The sequence below is a fragment of the Eumetopias jubatus genome, unplaced genomic scaffold, assembly GCF_037043125.1.
Source record: "Eumetopias jubatus isolate StellerSeaLion01/CBP00866 unplaced genomic scaffold, mEumJub1_p1.0 scaffold_2, whole genome shotgun sequence".
In the NCBI taxonomy this organism is placed as follows: Eukaryota; Metazoa; Chordata; class Mammalia; order Carnivora; family Otariidae; genus Eumetopias; species Eumetopias jubatus.
Window position 1 is genome coordinate 188710351 of NW_028274808.1, and position 13901 is coordinate 188724251.

The 13901-nt window shown below is 34.0% G+C and overlaps 1 protein-coding gene across 5 annotated transcripts in view; it reads left to right on the forward strand.

The window, feature by feature from the left end:
* The window catches only part of LCORL (ligand dependent nuclear receptor corepressor like), a 166753-nt gene that overhangs the window by 114163 nt on the left and 38689 nt on the right, over positions 1 to 13901 (forward strand). For 4 of the 5 annotated variants that reach the window (XM_028087749.2, XM_028087736.2, XM_028087740.2 and 1 more), the window contains exon 6: positions 12971 to 13064. The exons of the other annotated variant lie outside the window; for it this stretch is intronic. In XM_028087749.2, the coding sequence (XP_027943550.2) occupies positions 12971 to 13064 (94 nt within the window). The remainder of the gene's footprint in view (positions 1 to 12970; positions 13065 to 13901) is intronic. 5 annotated transcript variants of the gene reach the window in all.

Here is a 13901-nt window from a genome sequence, read left to right on the forward strand (position 1 = left end):
GTTTCTCTAACTTAGGACAAATGTCTTTTATCAGTTGATTTTTCTTAGCCATTGTCTTTTCGAATGTGTTATAACTCTCACCTTATCACCTGTCAGAATCTACTGAGACATATTTTGGATCTTCTAATTCCATCCTCTGTATCACTTACCTTCTCTTTTGTATATTCCATCTCTTTGTCTCCTTTTGTTGCATCTTGATTAGTGTATTTAGAGCAATCTCCAAATTCACTAATTCTCTCCTGAGCTATTCTGATTACTGTTTAACCTGTATCTTGAATTTCTAATTTGTTACTACATTTTTCATTTCCAGAATTATTTGTAACATTTTAGAAATATGCCTGTCAGCATGCCCCTAATTTTGTAAAAGAATCAATAAGCAAGATATCAAGAGCGATTAGGAGGATTATTTTAGGCAAGGTGGTCAGGAACATCTCCCTGAGGGAAATGAGTTTGAGCAGAGGCTTGAATAATGAGAAGTCTTCCACATGAAGATCTGAGGGCAAGGCATTCTAGGAAGAAGAAATATCAAATACAAAGACAAAAATATCAGAAGGCAAAAAAGGCAGGAACAGATAATTTATGTTTGAGGAACTGTATGAAGATTGCCTCAGTTACTTAAAAATCAGGAGACTATTTCTATAAAGTCAGATTATAAAGTGTGAAGAAATATAATTGTCACAGAACGTATGAACTGGATTTTTCGTTTTTCTGTCTTGTAAAGAATATCACAAATAGCCATATGCTTTACAGTCAAATGTATAGTCGTTATGTTTTTCCTGAATATTTGTTATAGTTTGATAGAAAATTGGCCACTGTAGCACCACATGGTTTTTAAGTGACAATACTTTGGATTTTGGTTTCCTTTGTAATTTTTTTCATCTGTTTACCCCCAAAGAGATAACTTTCATAATGTATATCTTAATATAACTTTGAAGTTATCAGTTTGTCAAAACTGTGTTCTTGTGCTCAGATTGAATAAAAGTAAAGCTTACATTACTTCTGTATTTAAAATCTTCCTCTTAGTTTTCTGTTACATGAAGAACAAAATTTAAATTTATTTCCATGACTTGTATGACTTTGCTAAGATCTTGTCCCTGCCCACCTCTCTGTTTTATATATAGAATACGTGTGTGTGTGTGTGTGTGTGTGTGTGTGTGTGTGTGTGTGTGTGTGTGTATTCATTGGGGGCATTATTTATAATAGCAAAGAGTTGGAAATATATTCTCATTTGCAAAAAAGCAGGAAGGATAAAAACTAAAAGCATGGTTCCCTATAAGGGGATGAAGTAGATGAGGCAGAGGAGACAGGATGAAAGTGCTGTGAATGGACTTTGTTATGTAGTTTTGTGTAAATATTCTACATATTCCAAAGAATATACTTTTTTTTAAAATAAAGCAATCCCTAAAATTTGAGAAAGAATATAACAAACAAACCTGGCTGCATTATTTTAGTAACATAGTGACGCTGAGGAAAGAATTATGTCAGGTGACTTTAGCCAATATTTTGACTGTACATTCTTAGTAGAATATATTCTAAGGACAAAGAGTGCTTCAAAGAAATCCTTTTGGTCATATTAATAATAATATTGCCATTGTATATTCTTTTGAATCTAGGTAATAAATATGTAATCATGTAACATTGTTAGGGAACCAAGATTTCCAGGGTAAGAGAAGAAACACAGGAGTAAAAGCAAAGAAGTAAAAACGCTGTAATATTAACTGTGGATTGGAAATGTCAGTGCAAATTCACAGTTTTTTTTTCTTTTCAAAAATTTTCATTTCCTAGTCTGACTACTGAAGTACTCTAAAAGCAATGACAGCTAAGTTGAACCTAGACCCGGATTATGATCTCTAAACATTATTTTCCTTTAAAAGAAAGCTGGCCTCCTTGCAATCCTGGTGTGAATCAGAAAGTGTACAAAATGAGCCTAGAACATCTTGTGCCAGCAAGCAAGGAAGCTCCAAAGACTAATTTGTCAGCCGACTACAGAAGCCAATGTTAAAGAGTTCCCCATTGGCCAGTATGAGAACCTTTGAGCATCAAAATGAACAGTTGCAACTGAAGCATGCTGAATGTTTTAAAATCCATTCATTTATGATAATCAGAAAACAGAAGTGCCCCTCAAAGTCTTTAGTCCACCTTGGGGGTACGTAGTGTACCGTAGTGCGCAAATGAGCAATTAAAGGAAAAGTTAAGTATTCGTCTTTCTTTTTTCCTTCCTTCCTTCCTTCCTTTCTCTCTTTCTCTTTCTCTCTCTCTCCTTTTCTTTTCTTTTCTTTCTACAAATTGTATTTCAGGACCAAATAGCCATCATTTAAGAAAGATTCTTAAAGGGGCGCCTGGGTGGCTTAATGGGTTAAGCAGCTACCTTCAGCTCAGGTCATGATCCCAGGGTCCTGGGATAGAGCCCACCCTCAAGCTCCCTGCTCGATGGGGCGTCTGCTTCTCCCTCTCCCTCTGCTGCCTCCCCTGCTGTGCTCTCTCTTTCAAATAAATAAAATCTTAAAAAGATTCTTAAAGAATTTCAGCTAATAAATATGGAAAACGTGATAGACTAAAAATAGTACTACTTTGCAACTCCTAATAAGATAATTGAATCAAACATCATCATCAGAAGATAAAACTATTAGAGGAAAGGTTATTTGGGGAACTGTACATTGGAGGGCATGGTCAGATTATCACCATCAGAACACACTTATCATTTGAGCATCATTGAGATTAGACTTTATGTGCCTTGTGATATGTTGCATCACTTTTGAAGTATTCTTGCCAAAAACAAGAATATGTTTGAATATGAATCTAAGCAGTTCTTTAGGCCAGCGGTTCTCAAATATGGTTCAGGAAGTTCTTGGAGCCCCTGAAACTTTTTCAGGGGATACCCCAGGTCAAAACTAATAATAATATGTTATCTGTCCTTTTCACTCTCATTCTCTCACAAGTATGTAATTAAGTCCACCAGAGACTACTAGTATTTCTAAATATATTGACTACAGAAGCATATATGACAATCTGCTCATCTTCTATTAAGCTAGACATTAAAGAGATTTGCAAATTATTTAAAAATCTCACTGTTTTACTTTTAAAATGTTATTTTTCATTAAAATGTTTTTAAAAACATTAACATTTATAGTTATTTTATCAATTAGGAATGTTTTTTAAACTTAACAGTTTAATTTATATGGTAAATATAAATGGATGTAACTCACCTAAACAAAAGCTCTTTGAAGTTCACAGTATTTTTTTTTTAAGATTTTATTTATTTATGTGACGGAGAAAGAGAGAACAAGCAGGGGGCGGAGAGGGAGAAGCAGGCTCCCACTGAGCAAGGAGCCCGATGCTGGGGCTCAATCCCAGGACCTGGGGATCATGACCTGGGCAAAAGGCAGCTGCTTAACGGACTGAGCCACCCAGGCGCCCCCACAGTATTTTTTAAGAGTAAAAAGAAATTATGAGATCCAAAAGCTTAAAGACCATTTGCTTTAGAGTTAATTCCAAGTTTATCAGAATTACTGGTAAATAGAAAAAAGGAAATGACACCACAGGAGACAGAACAAACCATAATGTAAAATGTTCTCTAGTAGTACTGATGACCTAGCTTCTTCAAAAAGTCAGTGTTTGGGCACCTGGCTGGCTCAGTTGGAAGAGCATGTGACTTTTGATCTCAGGGTTGTGAGTTTTAGCCCCACGTTGGGTGTAGAGATTACTAAAATAAACTTAAAAAAAGAAAAAGTGTCATGAAGACTCACTAGAGGAAATTTCAGTACAAACCAGGTATTAGACAATAGCAAGGAATTGGTATAATTATGTATGAAAATGTTTATATGTTTTAAAGATTCATGACACTGAAATGATGTAACATCTGGAATTAGCTTTAAAATACTTAGATAAATAGGGATAAATGGAGCAAGTATAGCAGAAATCTAGGCAATTGTTGAAACTGAAGAGAGGATATAAAGGAGAATCATTCTATATTTTTGTATGTTTGAATTTTATCTTAATAAAATTTATTTTTTTAAAAAGCAGATCACTTCTGAGAGGCTTTGCCTGATAATTTATTCCAATATAGTAACCCCTTTCCACCTGCCACTGTATCCTGTTACTGTGTTTTATTTTCATTATAAGTCTTATCACCTTGGGAAATTTTTTTTTATTGATGTGTTTATCTTTTCTTTGTCTTCCCCTCTAGAATGGAAGTTCCACGAAAGCAGGAACATTTTCTATCTTGTTCCCTTACTGTTTCCTGTGTGCCTAAAAAAATGATTGGCATATTGTATCCATTCAATAAGTATTAATTGAATAAATGAACTATAAAAGCTATATATTATAGGAAAACTAGAAAATAAACAAATGAAAATAAAAATTATCCTTTCTTACCTACCCAGCAGTAACTGCTCCTGTTAAGTTTTCAAGCCTTCTGAATTATTTTCTGGGAAAAAATACATAGACACATACACTCTCTGTCTTCCCAGAGCTCACTCCCACAAATCTACATTATATAATCCTCTGCAACTTGTGGTTTTTAAAATAATGTTTTTAAACATCCTTTTGTTACTAGATATCTTTCTACAAAATCATTTACTTAGTTGAATAGTATTCTGTTGTGTGGAAGTATCACATATTTAATTCTGTCTCTAGGTATGTAAGTAAACATGCTTGAGCTAAGACTTTGCACTCAATCTTAATTTTTACCTTAGGACACATTCCTAGAAGTAAAATTGCTGCATCAAGATGCACATGCATAAAGCTGTTAGAAGTCAAGATAGTGGGAGTGGGAGGGAGTTAGTGATCAGAGGGAAATAGGATGGGGGTTGTCTCTTGGTTGATGGTGGTAATCTAGGTGCTGTTTACATAGGACTGTTTAGTTTGTGGAAATTCATTAAACTATACTTGTGTGCATTTTTATTATGAATGTCATATTTCAATAAAAAGTTTTTTAAAATATAAATCATTTTTGGATAAGCATGACAGAGGCTATCAAATGTATGGTCAACAAATGTAAAGTCTTCCACTATGACATTGTTGTAATAAGTATACATCCCACATTTTAAGTAAAATGTTTGGTTAAAACTTGAACTTATAGAATAAGGTACTGTAATACATGGGATAAAAAAGAGAACCTGTTTTTTAAAATATTTTTTAAGTAATGGACTTGAAGCTTTTTGAAATTTTGTTTCAAAATTTGAAACTTATCAGAATAACTGAAGAAAAAAACTGCAATGAAATTCTAAAATGGTATTTGGTGGAAGTGCTTAGCTAATTTTTACATCCTAAATTCACAATTTATACTGTCTTTTATTAATAAATAGTAGATGAATGAGTTCTATGGGTTTCAGCTATATATGCACTAAATAAAACATCAGGAAGGCTATAACTTTCCCTTTTTAGAACGCTTGCTTGTCGAGGGAGGCAAATAAGGGAAGGAAAAACCAATGTTAAAACTTAATTGATATGCTCCTCTGATATTTTATTGGTTATTCCCCCATGACTCTGAAACTTTAACTCGTTGGTTAAACCAGTAACAATAAAAACAATTTAAAAATAAAATTTGGGTAAACCCAGGGGAATGCTTTTATGCTTTGGTATTATTGCGTTAATAAGTTTTGTTAAGTGTGTGTTAATAAGTTTTCGTATGTGTATGCAAGTAGGTGCCCACACACAGATTTTAACTGCTCAGCTCCTTATCAAAGATCAGCATTGTTGTCATGTGGTATATTTACTTCCAGGTTTTATTCTATATTTGATTTTTTTGGCTTTTTATATGGTTAGTTGTTCATATCTCTATTCAAGTTTATATCCTACCTTTTAAAAACACTGTAATAGCAGTTGGAGTGTTCAGTGTTTTATTAATTACCTTAATGGGCTATGTTAGACCTAATTTTCAAACAAGTGAAACTACCATAATTTATATAACCATTTTTTAAATATTCAGGCTTGTAAAAAAATTGTATTGATCAGTAATATTGAAATCTTTGGTATATCTTTGTACATGAAAACATTTTCATGTTAAATATTTTCTTAAAATAGATACCTAGAAAAGTGTGAACAGTTTTAAGATTTTTGATGATATATTGCTGTAATGTTTCCAAAAGGGTTGTGTTCCTGAACTAGTAATGTTTGACCATGCCAAGTTTATTACACCATTACCAACCTTGTAATTTGTCTTTTCAAAACATCACAGATTAGAATTGTAGTTAAACGCATACTCTGGAACATGGCTGCCTGAGTTTGAATGGCATTTTCACTACTTAACTGTATGACCGTGGGTAGGACAATTAACCTCTCTTTCACTTTCAGTTTTATCATTTAAATTTGCAAATTAGTAAAACCTATTTCTGTATGGGGTGTGTAAGCACTACATGGGTTAAGACATGAAATGCTCTTAGTGTAGTATTTAATGCACATGTCATGTGCACTATAGAAATATATTAGTTTTATATATGTAGATTTTTTGTGAGTTACTAATATTTTTTAGAAATCAGTTGAATATAAATGGATTAATAATTTAAATCATAGGAATCTCCTAGAGAGTACCATTAAGAAAAGACCAGAAAGAGCCAGAGGCTAACTAGGACAATACCTTCAGGGGCTAAAATAAAGACAAGACCCCGGGTGCCTGGGTAATGCAGTCAGTTGAACATCCGACCTTTGGTTTCGGCTCAGGTCACGGCCTTGGGTCATAGTATCAAGCCCCGCATGGGGATCCACACTCAGCACAGAGTCTGCTTGGGATTCTCACTCTCCCTCTTCCTCTGCCCCTCCCATTTCCTCCCCACCCGTGGGTGCGCTTGCTCTCTCTCTCATAAATCGTTTTTTTAAAAAAAGACAAGATCCATATAAGGAGATAGATGAGAAATGATCAGAGATGTAAGGTAGAAATAGCATTAAGGTATTTATTAAAACTGTAGCATAAGTTTGCAGTTTGCATCAAATATTATTAAATGTTAAGTAGCAGTGATTTTGATGAAAGTTTTATTGCTAGTAATTGCCATTTCTGTGAAATTTAATTTGGAATATTCTACCCCTTCTAGACAACATAAAATTTATGTGGTATTTTCTCCTCATTAGAATGCACTTGCCTTCATGTACTGAATCTTACTAATATTTACATATTTAATATTGAGAGATAATTTGGTTTAAAGACCTTTTATCTCATATTCCCTCCTATGGACTGAGCTTCATGATTTGTCTCATGCAGCAACTGAAGACCGATAGTATTGTGAGGAGTTAATAATATTCATAATTAAGTGATTAGTGATCATCAGTCTTGACAACAATTTCTGAAGAAAAATCTGTATGATTATTAGAACCTAAAAAATACAGTAATTGATTAAAACCATTCTTAGGCTTTTTAACTTAAACAGAGTTTCTCTATGTGAAGCTAACCCTCTCTTCTATATAGATATCAACGTTTTGACTGTGTTGTTGTTTTCTGGATAGCTGAACAAAGTTAATTGATTGCATGACTATTTTGCTAGTCAGAGTCTTTTGTATGCAATGCTGATTGTTGTGACAAAATTGAACAAGACATTGATGAGTCAGTGAATAAGTTTTTACTGAGGTACTATTCCTTTCAGGCCCTGGCTTAGGGAGGGAGTCTTGTGAGAAAATCAGCCAGGTAATTATGCTTAATTACATATAAATCTTAAATAGACTCTAAAAATAGTTACTAACTCCCATATTAGACTTGAGGTGCTAAACTAAGCAAATTATAGTAACACATCATAAATACAGTATAGAAGAATATAAAGGGTGTTGGGGGGAAATTTGGAAAACATTTGAGGAGATGGATGATCCTGAAGGATGTGTAGAAATTAACTTGCCAGGCCAGGAGAACACAGAACCTACTTTGAAGAATGGACAAAAGCCATAAGATGAGAGATAAGAAAAAATGGTATCCTTGGAGGGGTGAAAAACAATTCTGTATTATGACAGTTGCACTTGTCTGCTTTGAATAGATCCTGGATCAGGAATTTGCATGAAAATACAGAACTGAAAACAATTTGTAAATGAAAATTCAAATCTTGATTTTAACAGAAGGTGAATTCTAAAACAAATTAAGCCAATAAAGTATTGATATCAAGAAATTGCCCAGTTTGGGGGCACCTGGGTGGCTCAGTTGTGAAGCGTCTGCCTTCGGCTCAGGTCATGATCCCAGTGTCCTGGGATCGAGTCCCACATCGGGCTCCCTGCTCCGCGGGAGGCCTGCTTCTCCCTGCTTGTGTTCCCTCTCTCGCTGTGTTTCTCTCTGTTAAATAAATAAATACAATCTTTAAAAAAAAAAAAAAGAAAGAAAGAAATTGCCCGGTTTGGTCATGGTTTCAGTTTTTCAAGGATCAGTCCATTTTAAAAGTTATATCTGGTAGTATAATATATACAATTACCTGATCTTGTTGAAAGATTCCACTGGCCTCTCCTTAGTTCTATACATTCTGCATTAGTGTTTGATCAAAAGTAAATTGTAGTCTTAAGATCCAGTCTATAATCAGTAAATGGGAATAATTTGTATTTATTATTAAGTAGTTTTCAAATATAGAGAAATATACTGCTTAATAATCATGTTCCTGTTACCCAGAACTAATAAATGTGTTATTTGATCATGTTTGCTTCTGATAATGCTTTCTCTTAAGGAACTATCACATCCTTTTGTTTAGTCTTGGACGCAACCTCTGATAATGCCTATTTATGCATTTATAAGTAAAATAGTTTTGTGTGCTTTAAAAATTCACAATAATGCATACTAGATGCACGCTTGTTAATTTATTCCTACAACTTGCTTTTCTTACCAGATTAGCAAAAATTAAAAATCTCAGCAACACCAAATGTCATCAAGGATGTGGGAAAGAAATTTGGTGATATCTACTAAACTCCAAAATGTAAAGTCCAGCACTTAACACTTCTAGGTGTATATCTTAGAAAAATTCTTATACATGGACACAAGAAAGCATTTAGAAGGATTTTCATTTCAGTATTTTTTTGTAAAGCATAAAACAAAAACAACCTAGGTACCTACCAATAGTTGAATGGTAAATAAATTTCAGTCTTTGTCTTCTACTTATTTTATATTGCCCTAGAGCATAGTAAGTGCTTAGTTTTTGGGGCGCCTGGGTGGCTCAGTTGGTTAAGCATCTGTCTTCAGCTCAGGTCATGATCTCAGGGTCCTGGGATCAAGCCCTATGTTGGGCTCCCTACTCAGTGGGAGTTTGCTTCTCCTTCTCCCTCTGCCCCTCACCCCTGCTCATTCTTGCTCTCCCTCTCAAATAAATAAAATATTTTTAAAAAGGAGTGCCTGAGTGGCTCAGTTGGTTAAGCATCTGCCTTCAGCTCGGGTCATGGTGCCTGGGTCCTGGGATCAAGCCCCATGTCAGGCTCCCTGCGGCAGGGAGCCTGCTTCTCTCTCTCCCTCTGCCATTCCCCCTGGAACTTGTGCTCTCTCTCTCTCAGATGAATAAATAAAATCTTTTTTTTAAAAGTGCTTAGTTTCTATCCATCAAGTTAATCATTAGTACTTTGGAGATATATACACAAAATAATCTAGATATAATGTGCTATCTCCATTGTGAAGGAGTGATACTTATAGATGTAATCACTTCAGCTAGATCTAAATCAGCAGCAGGAGCAAGAAAATGCCCTTTATCCCCATTCCTGATCTTTTTTTTTTTTTCCTGAATCCTTCCCAGGCTATCTCTTCCCTTCTGTTACTGTTTTTGCTTTTCTAATTTGGATAATCCTAGAGATAACTGTGATTTTTCTGGCTCTTGAGCTACAGCTTTTATGATGTATAAAGGAGTAATGGTATCAGCAAAATACTTTAGTATAGGCCAAAGCACTGCTAACAAAAAGTGAGATTTTCTATGATAACTAAAATTTCTCTAAAAGTTCTGTACTTATATATTTATGTATCTTGTATTCACTACATAAATGCTCATTGATTACGTCATTTTACTGTGTGGTAGAAATATGTTGGAGGAGTATATTTTGTTTTCACTAGATAACAGATTAATGTGTTACTTCTCGAGCAGAACTATTAACATAGGTAGCCTAAGTATGGAGACGAAGCTGTGGGGAAAAAATTAAAGCATCTCTCACCTCGGTCACTGTTTAGAGTTCTGAAAGAAGAGGAGTCAGGAGTATAAGCTTGATTTGAGTAGCTCTCTTAAAGATGAAACAGAACTTAGGTCTAGTTCATCCTTCCGATTCAAATTATCCCTAAACAGGGCCATGTATCTAGGAATGGCCCAAAAAGGAAAAGAATACCTTTATTGCCCTAGCTAGGGAGCTGTAGCCTAATTTGCATAGTTAATGTAAAGGAGAGAGGAGTTCTTGGACCTCCTTTTCTTATTTCTGGTCTGTGAAGTAATTAAATTGACTATATCAAAAGTGTAAAAGTTTACAATTGGAAAATTTTCATTAATTCATTTTGTAACATTGACTAGAATAACAGATTTATGGAGGGTGTGTTTTATGTGCTGCATACTACGTAAAACATGAGCAGAATCAAAACTGGTGAATTCAGGGGTAAATCTGAATATGGATTAGATAGTAATGATTTTTTGAAGATGATCTTATAAGGTCTTGAAATAATAAAATTTTAATTGCTGAAGCAGAGAAATGAGATAGTAAAAGAGAAGACAACATTCAATTTTTTCTTTTAGTAGGTTACAGCACTCTACTATTTATGAAGTACAAGTAAATAAGATCCCTGACCTGAGGAATTCAGTCTTCAGGAATAAATAATTGCAAGACAGTATCATAAGTGTCATTAAGTGTTATAAGTGTCGACACAAGGGAAACAGTCATCAGCTTCTACTTGGGGTCATAGGGATCTTTAAAGATGAGTAGGAGTTTGACAAGTTGAAAAGGTAGAGCATTCTAGGCAGAGGGAACCATGTACTGCAATTTGAGAGACCTGACACCAAGTAGCATGTTTGAGGAACTGGAAGTGGTTAGATACACGGGAAGTATGAGGGTTGGGTTGAGTTGGAGACAAAGCATAAAAAATTGAGCTGGACAGATAACCTGGGGCAAGATGCTTCATTTAACAATTTTTCAAGGTACTATGTACCATATGCTTTGTTTACCTATCCAGTCTTCTCTTTTAATTCTTCAAAATTCTATTCAGCAAATATTTACTGAATGCCAGGCACTATTCTAGGCAGTGGGGATACGTGGGTGAATAAAATAGACATGGTCTTTGTCTTCACATAGCTTATGGTCTGCATGGCTAACACTGGTAAGTATGTAAGCACCTAAAGATAGCATGCTAAATGCTAAATAATATAGGTAAGTGTTGCAGGTATAGGAACCTAGAATAATGACAACCAAATTCAAGTTGTGGCCTGAATGATTGAATGGTGAGTAAGATTTGGTGAGAATTAGGATGAGTGTGGGCATAGAAGGAAAGGAGTAGGAGTCTTCTAACAGAGGAAACTAAGGAAGTTTGAAACCCAGAGTTGAGAAATATGATAGTGTTTTCCTAACAGGTTTTCCTACTCCACCTCTAGCCCTTGCAGTCCATTCTCCCCACAGCAGATTGATCCATTAAAAGCACAAATTAAAATCGCGTCGGTCTTATGCTCAGAATCCTCCAATGGTTTCCTGTCTCTCAAAATAAAATACAAGGCCTAATGTGATCTGCCTTTGTACATTTCTGATCTCATTTCAGTCAGCCTGGCTTCCAGCCACCCTGGCCTCTTTGCTATTCCTCAGACATTTCAAAGATGATTCCGTATCACAGCCCTTGCACAAACTGTTCCTTGAAGAAGCTTTCCCCCGATAACATATTTGGTTGGTCATGGTTGGCACCATGACAATAGGTGCTATTTATGCCTTTGTTACTGCTGCTTCCAAATTCCTAAAATAGTGCTTTGCACATAGTAGGCACTCAATAAAATTATTGAATTACATATAACAGGTTATGAGATAGACATTTTATTTTTCTGTCTTTGTGTCTTGCCAGAGCACCTAAGTGATAGATAAATTTATATGGTAACAGTAAAACCCAGTTGATTTTTTTTAAACATGTGTTTTCTTATAATGATCCTTTATAACTTAAATTTTCCATTTTTTAGCTATCAGTAAAGAAATAGTCACAGTATTACTTAGTGCTGTGTTTTAAATTCATAGTTTATTTTTACTCTTTTCGATCCTTAAGTTTTTCAGATTAATATGTCTGAATCATTGGTTTTATTTATGTAAATTCAATGTTGTAACAGTAATAAAAAACAACTACATTTTAATAAATACTTAGGCAGTTGTTTTCTAACAGCCTATTTTCCCTAAAATGTTATATTTTTATAGGTTATGTCTTCAATCACAGTTGTAAACACAATATATTACATAAGCAGTGATTCAACTGTTATACGTTTCAGTTATTTAAAATAGTAAAATTTTACACTGTTCTAAAAAAATACATTGATTATATTTATATAATCAATATATTATATATATATAATAGAGTCACAGTTTACCTAAAGCATATGTTCCACATATTGCTAGTCCTAGTAAATGCTAATTATTGTTCTCTTATTCATCATCATTTTTTCTGTGGTCTCTGTTTTGTAAAACTTACATCATTCCTACTTTCTTGAAGCATCGTCTGGGCAGCCTTGATTAGAAAAGTCGTGAATAAGCAGTTAATGGATAAAGCAGTCGTGGATAAAGCAGTTCTGCTGTTCACAGCAGAACACTGGGAAAAGTGGCCAAAGGTTGATTTTAAACAGATTTTTATCATAGCCTGTTTGTTTCTTCATATCATTTGGCAATGCCTTTTCTGTTCTTTTTTCCTATGTAGTGCCTTCCCAGTCATGTCCTGTTCCTAAAACCACAAGATGAATTGAGAATAGCCACATGTCAAATACAAGTGTTAATTTTTAGGTCATGAATTAGTAGATCAGCAAAATATGAAATGTTAAAATGTAAGGATTACCTATCTGTCACAAATATAAAGTTTTTTCTCTTGCAAAAATTATAGGGGATGGAGTGTTAGATCTCTCTACAAAGAAAACCAGCATAAAATCTGAAGAGTCATCCATATGTGATCCTTCTTCTGAAAATTCAGTGGCTGGGTAAGCAATATCTAGGAAATACAATTTAATATTAATATAAAATTATCTCTACAGAGAACTCTTAATACTACTTTGAGTAGATTGACATATATAGCTTTCTTCCAGAATTTTTGTCACTCATAAGTGTGTGTCTCTCATACCTTTCATTTGTCCTTTCTCTTTCTTTTTTATTCTTTCTGTTAAAGAAAAGTTATCAGAACAATCACCAAACTTTAGTTCATGTTACTAAAATGAACTACCAACTTAATCATAGGCTACAAACTAAGAAGCAGGACGAGTAAAGAAAATTTTTAAAATTCAATATTCAGGAGGCAATTTTAAGGAAAATATGTGATTTCACTATTTAATTTTTTTAAACAGTCAGATTTTAAAAGTACCATACTTACTAATTCTTACAGCTAGCTTATAGTGTTTTCATTTTTTTCACTGTGCTTTAGGTGTGGTGGCAAACTTTATATAATATATATAATATATATCTAGTAAGCACCACAGAAAGTCCTTTCATGCTTTGAAAGTTCTCATTAAATTAATTAAATAAATAATTATCAGTGAAATGCTGTTCTGTTGGATTTTTGGATTTTTATTTAGTAACTTTTGCATCTTCCCATTAACAAACTGCATAGGAAGCTTTTTTGTCACATCTAAATCTTAGATATAGAGTGTAATTTGTTTTGACTAAGACTGTAGTAGCTTTTGAGTCATGAGGTATAGTTAGCTTCTGTTTGAGAAACTGAAAATTACAATGATATATTTGAAATAGAAATAACATTTATAGTATCAAATTATTTTACCCAAATATAACTTATCTACTTGTTTCAAAATTTTAAGTTTTTGTCT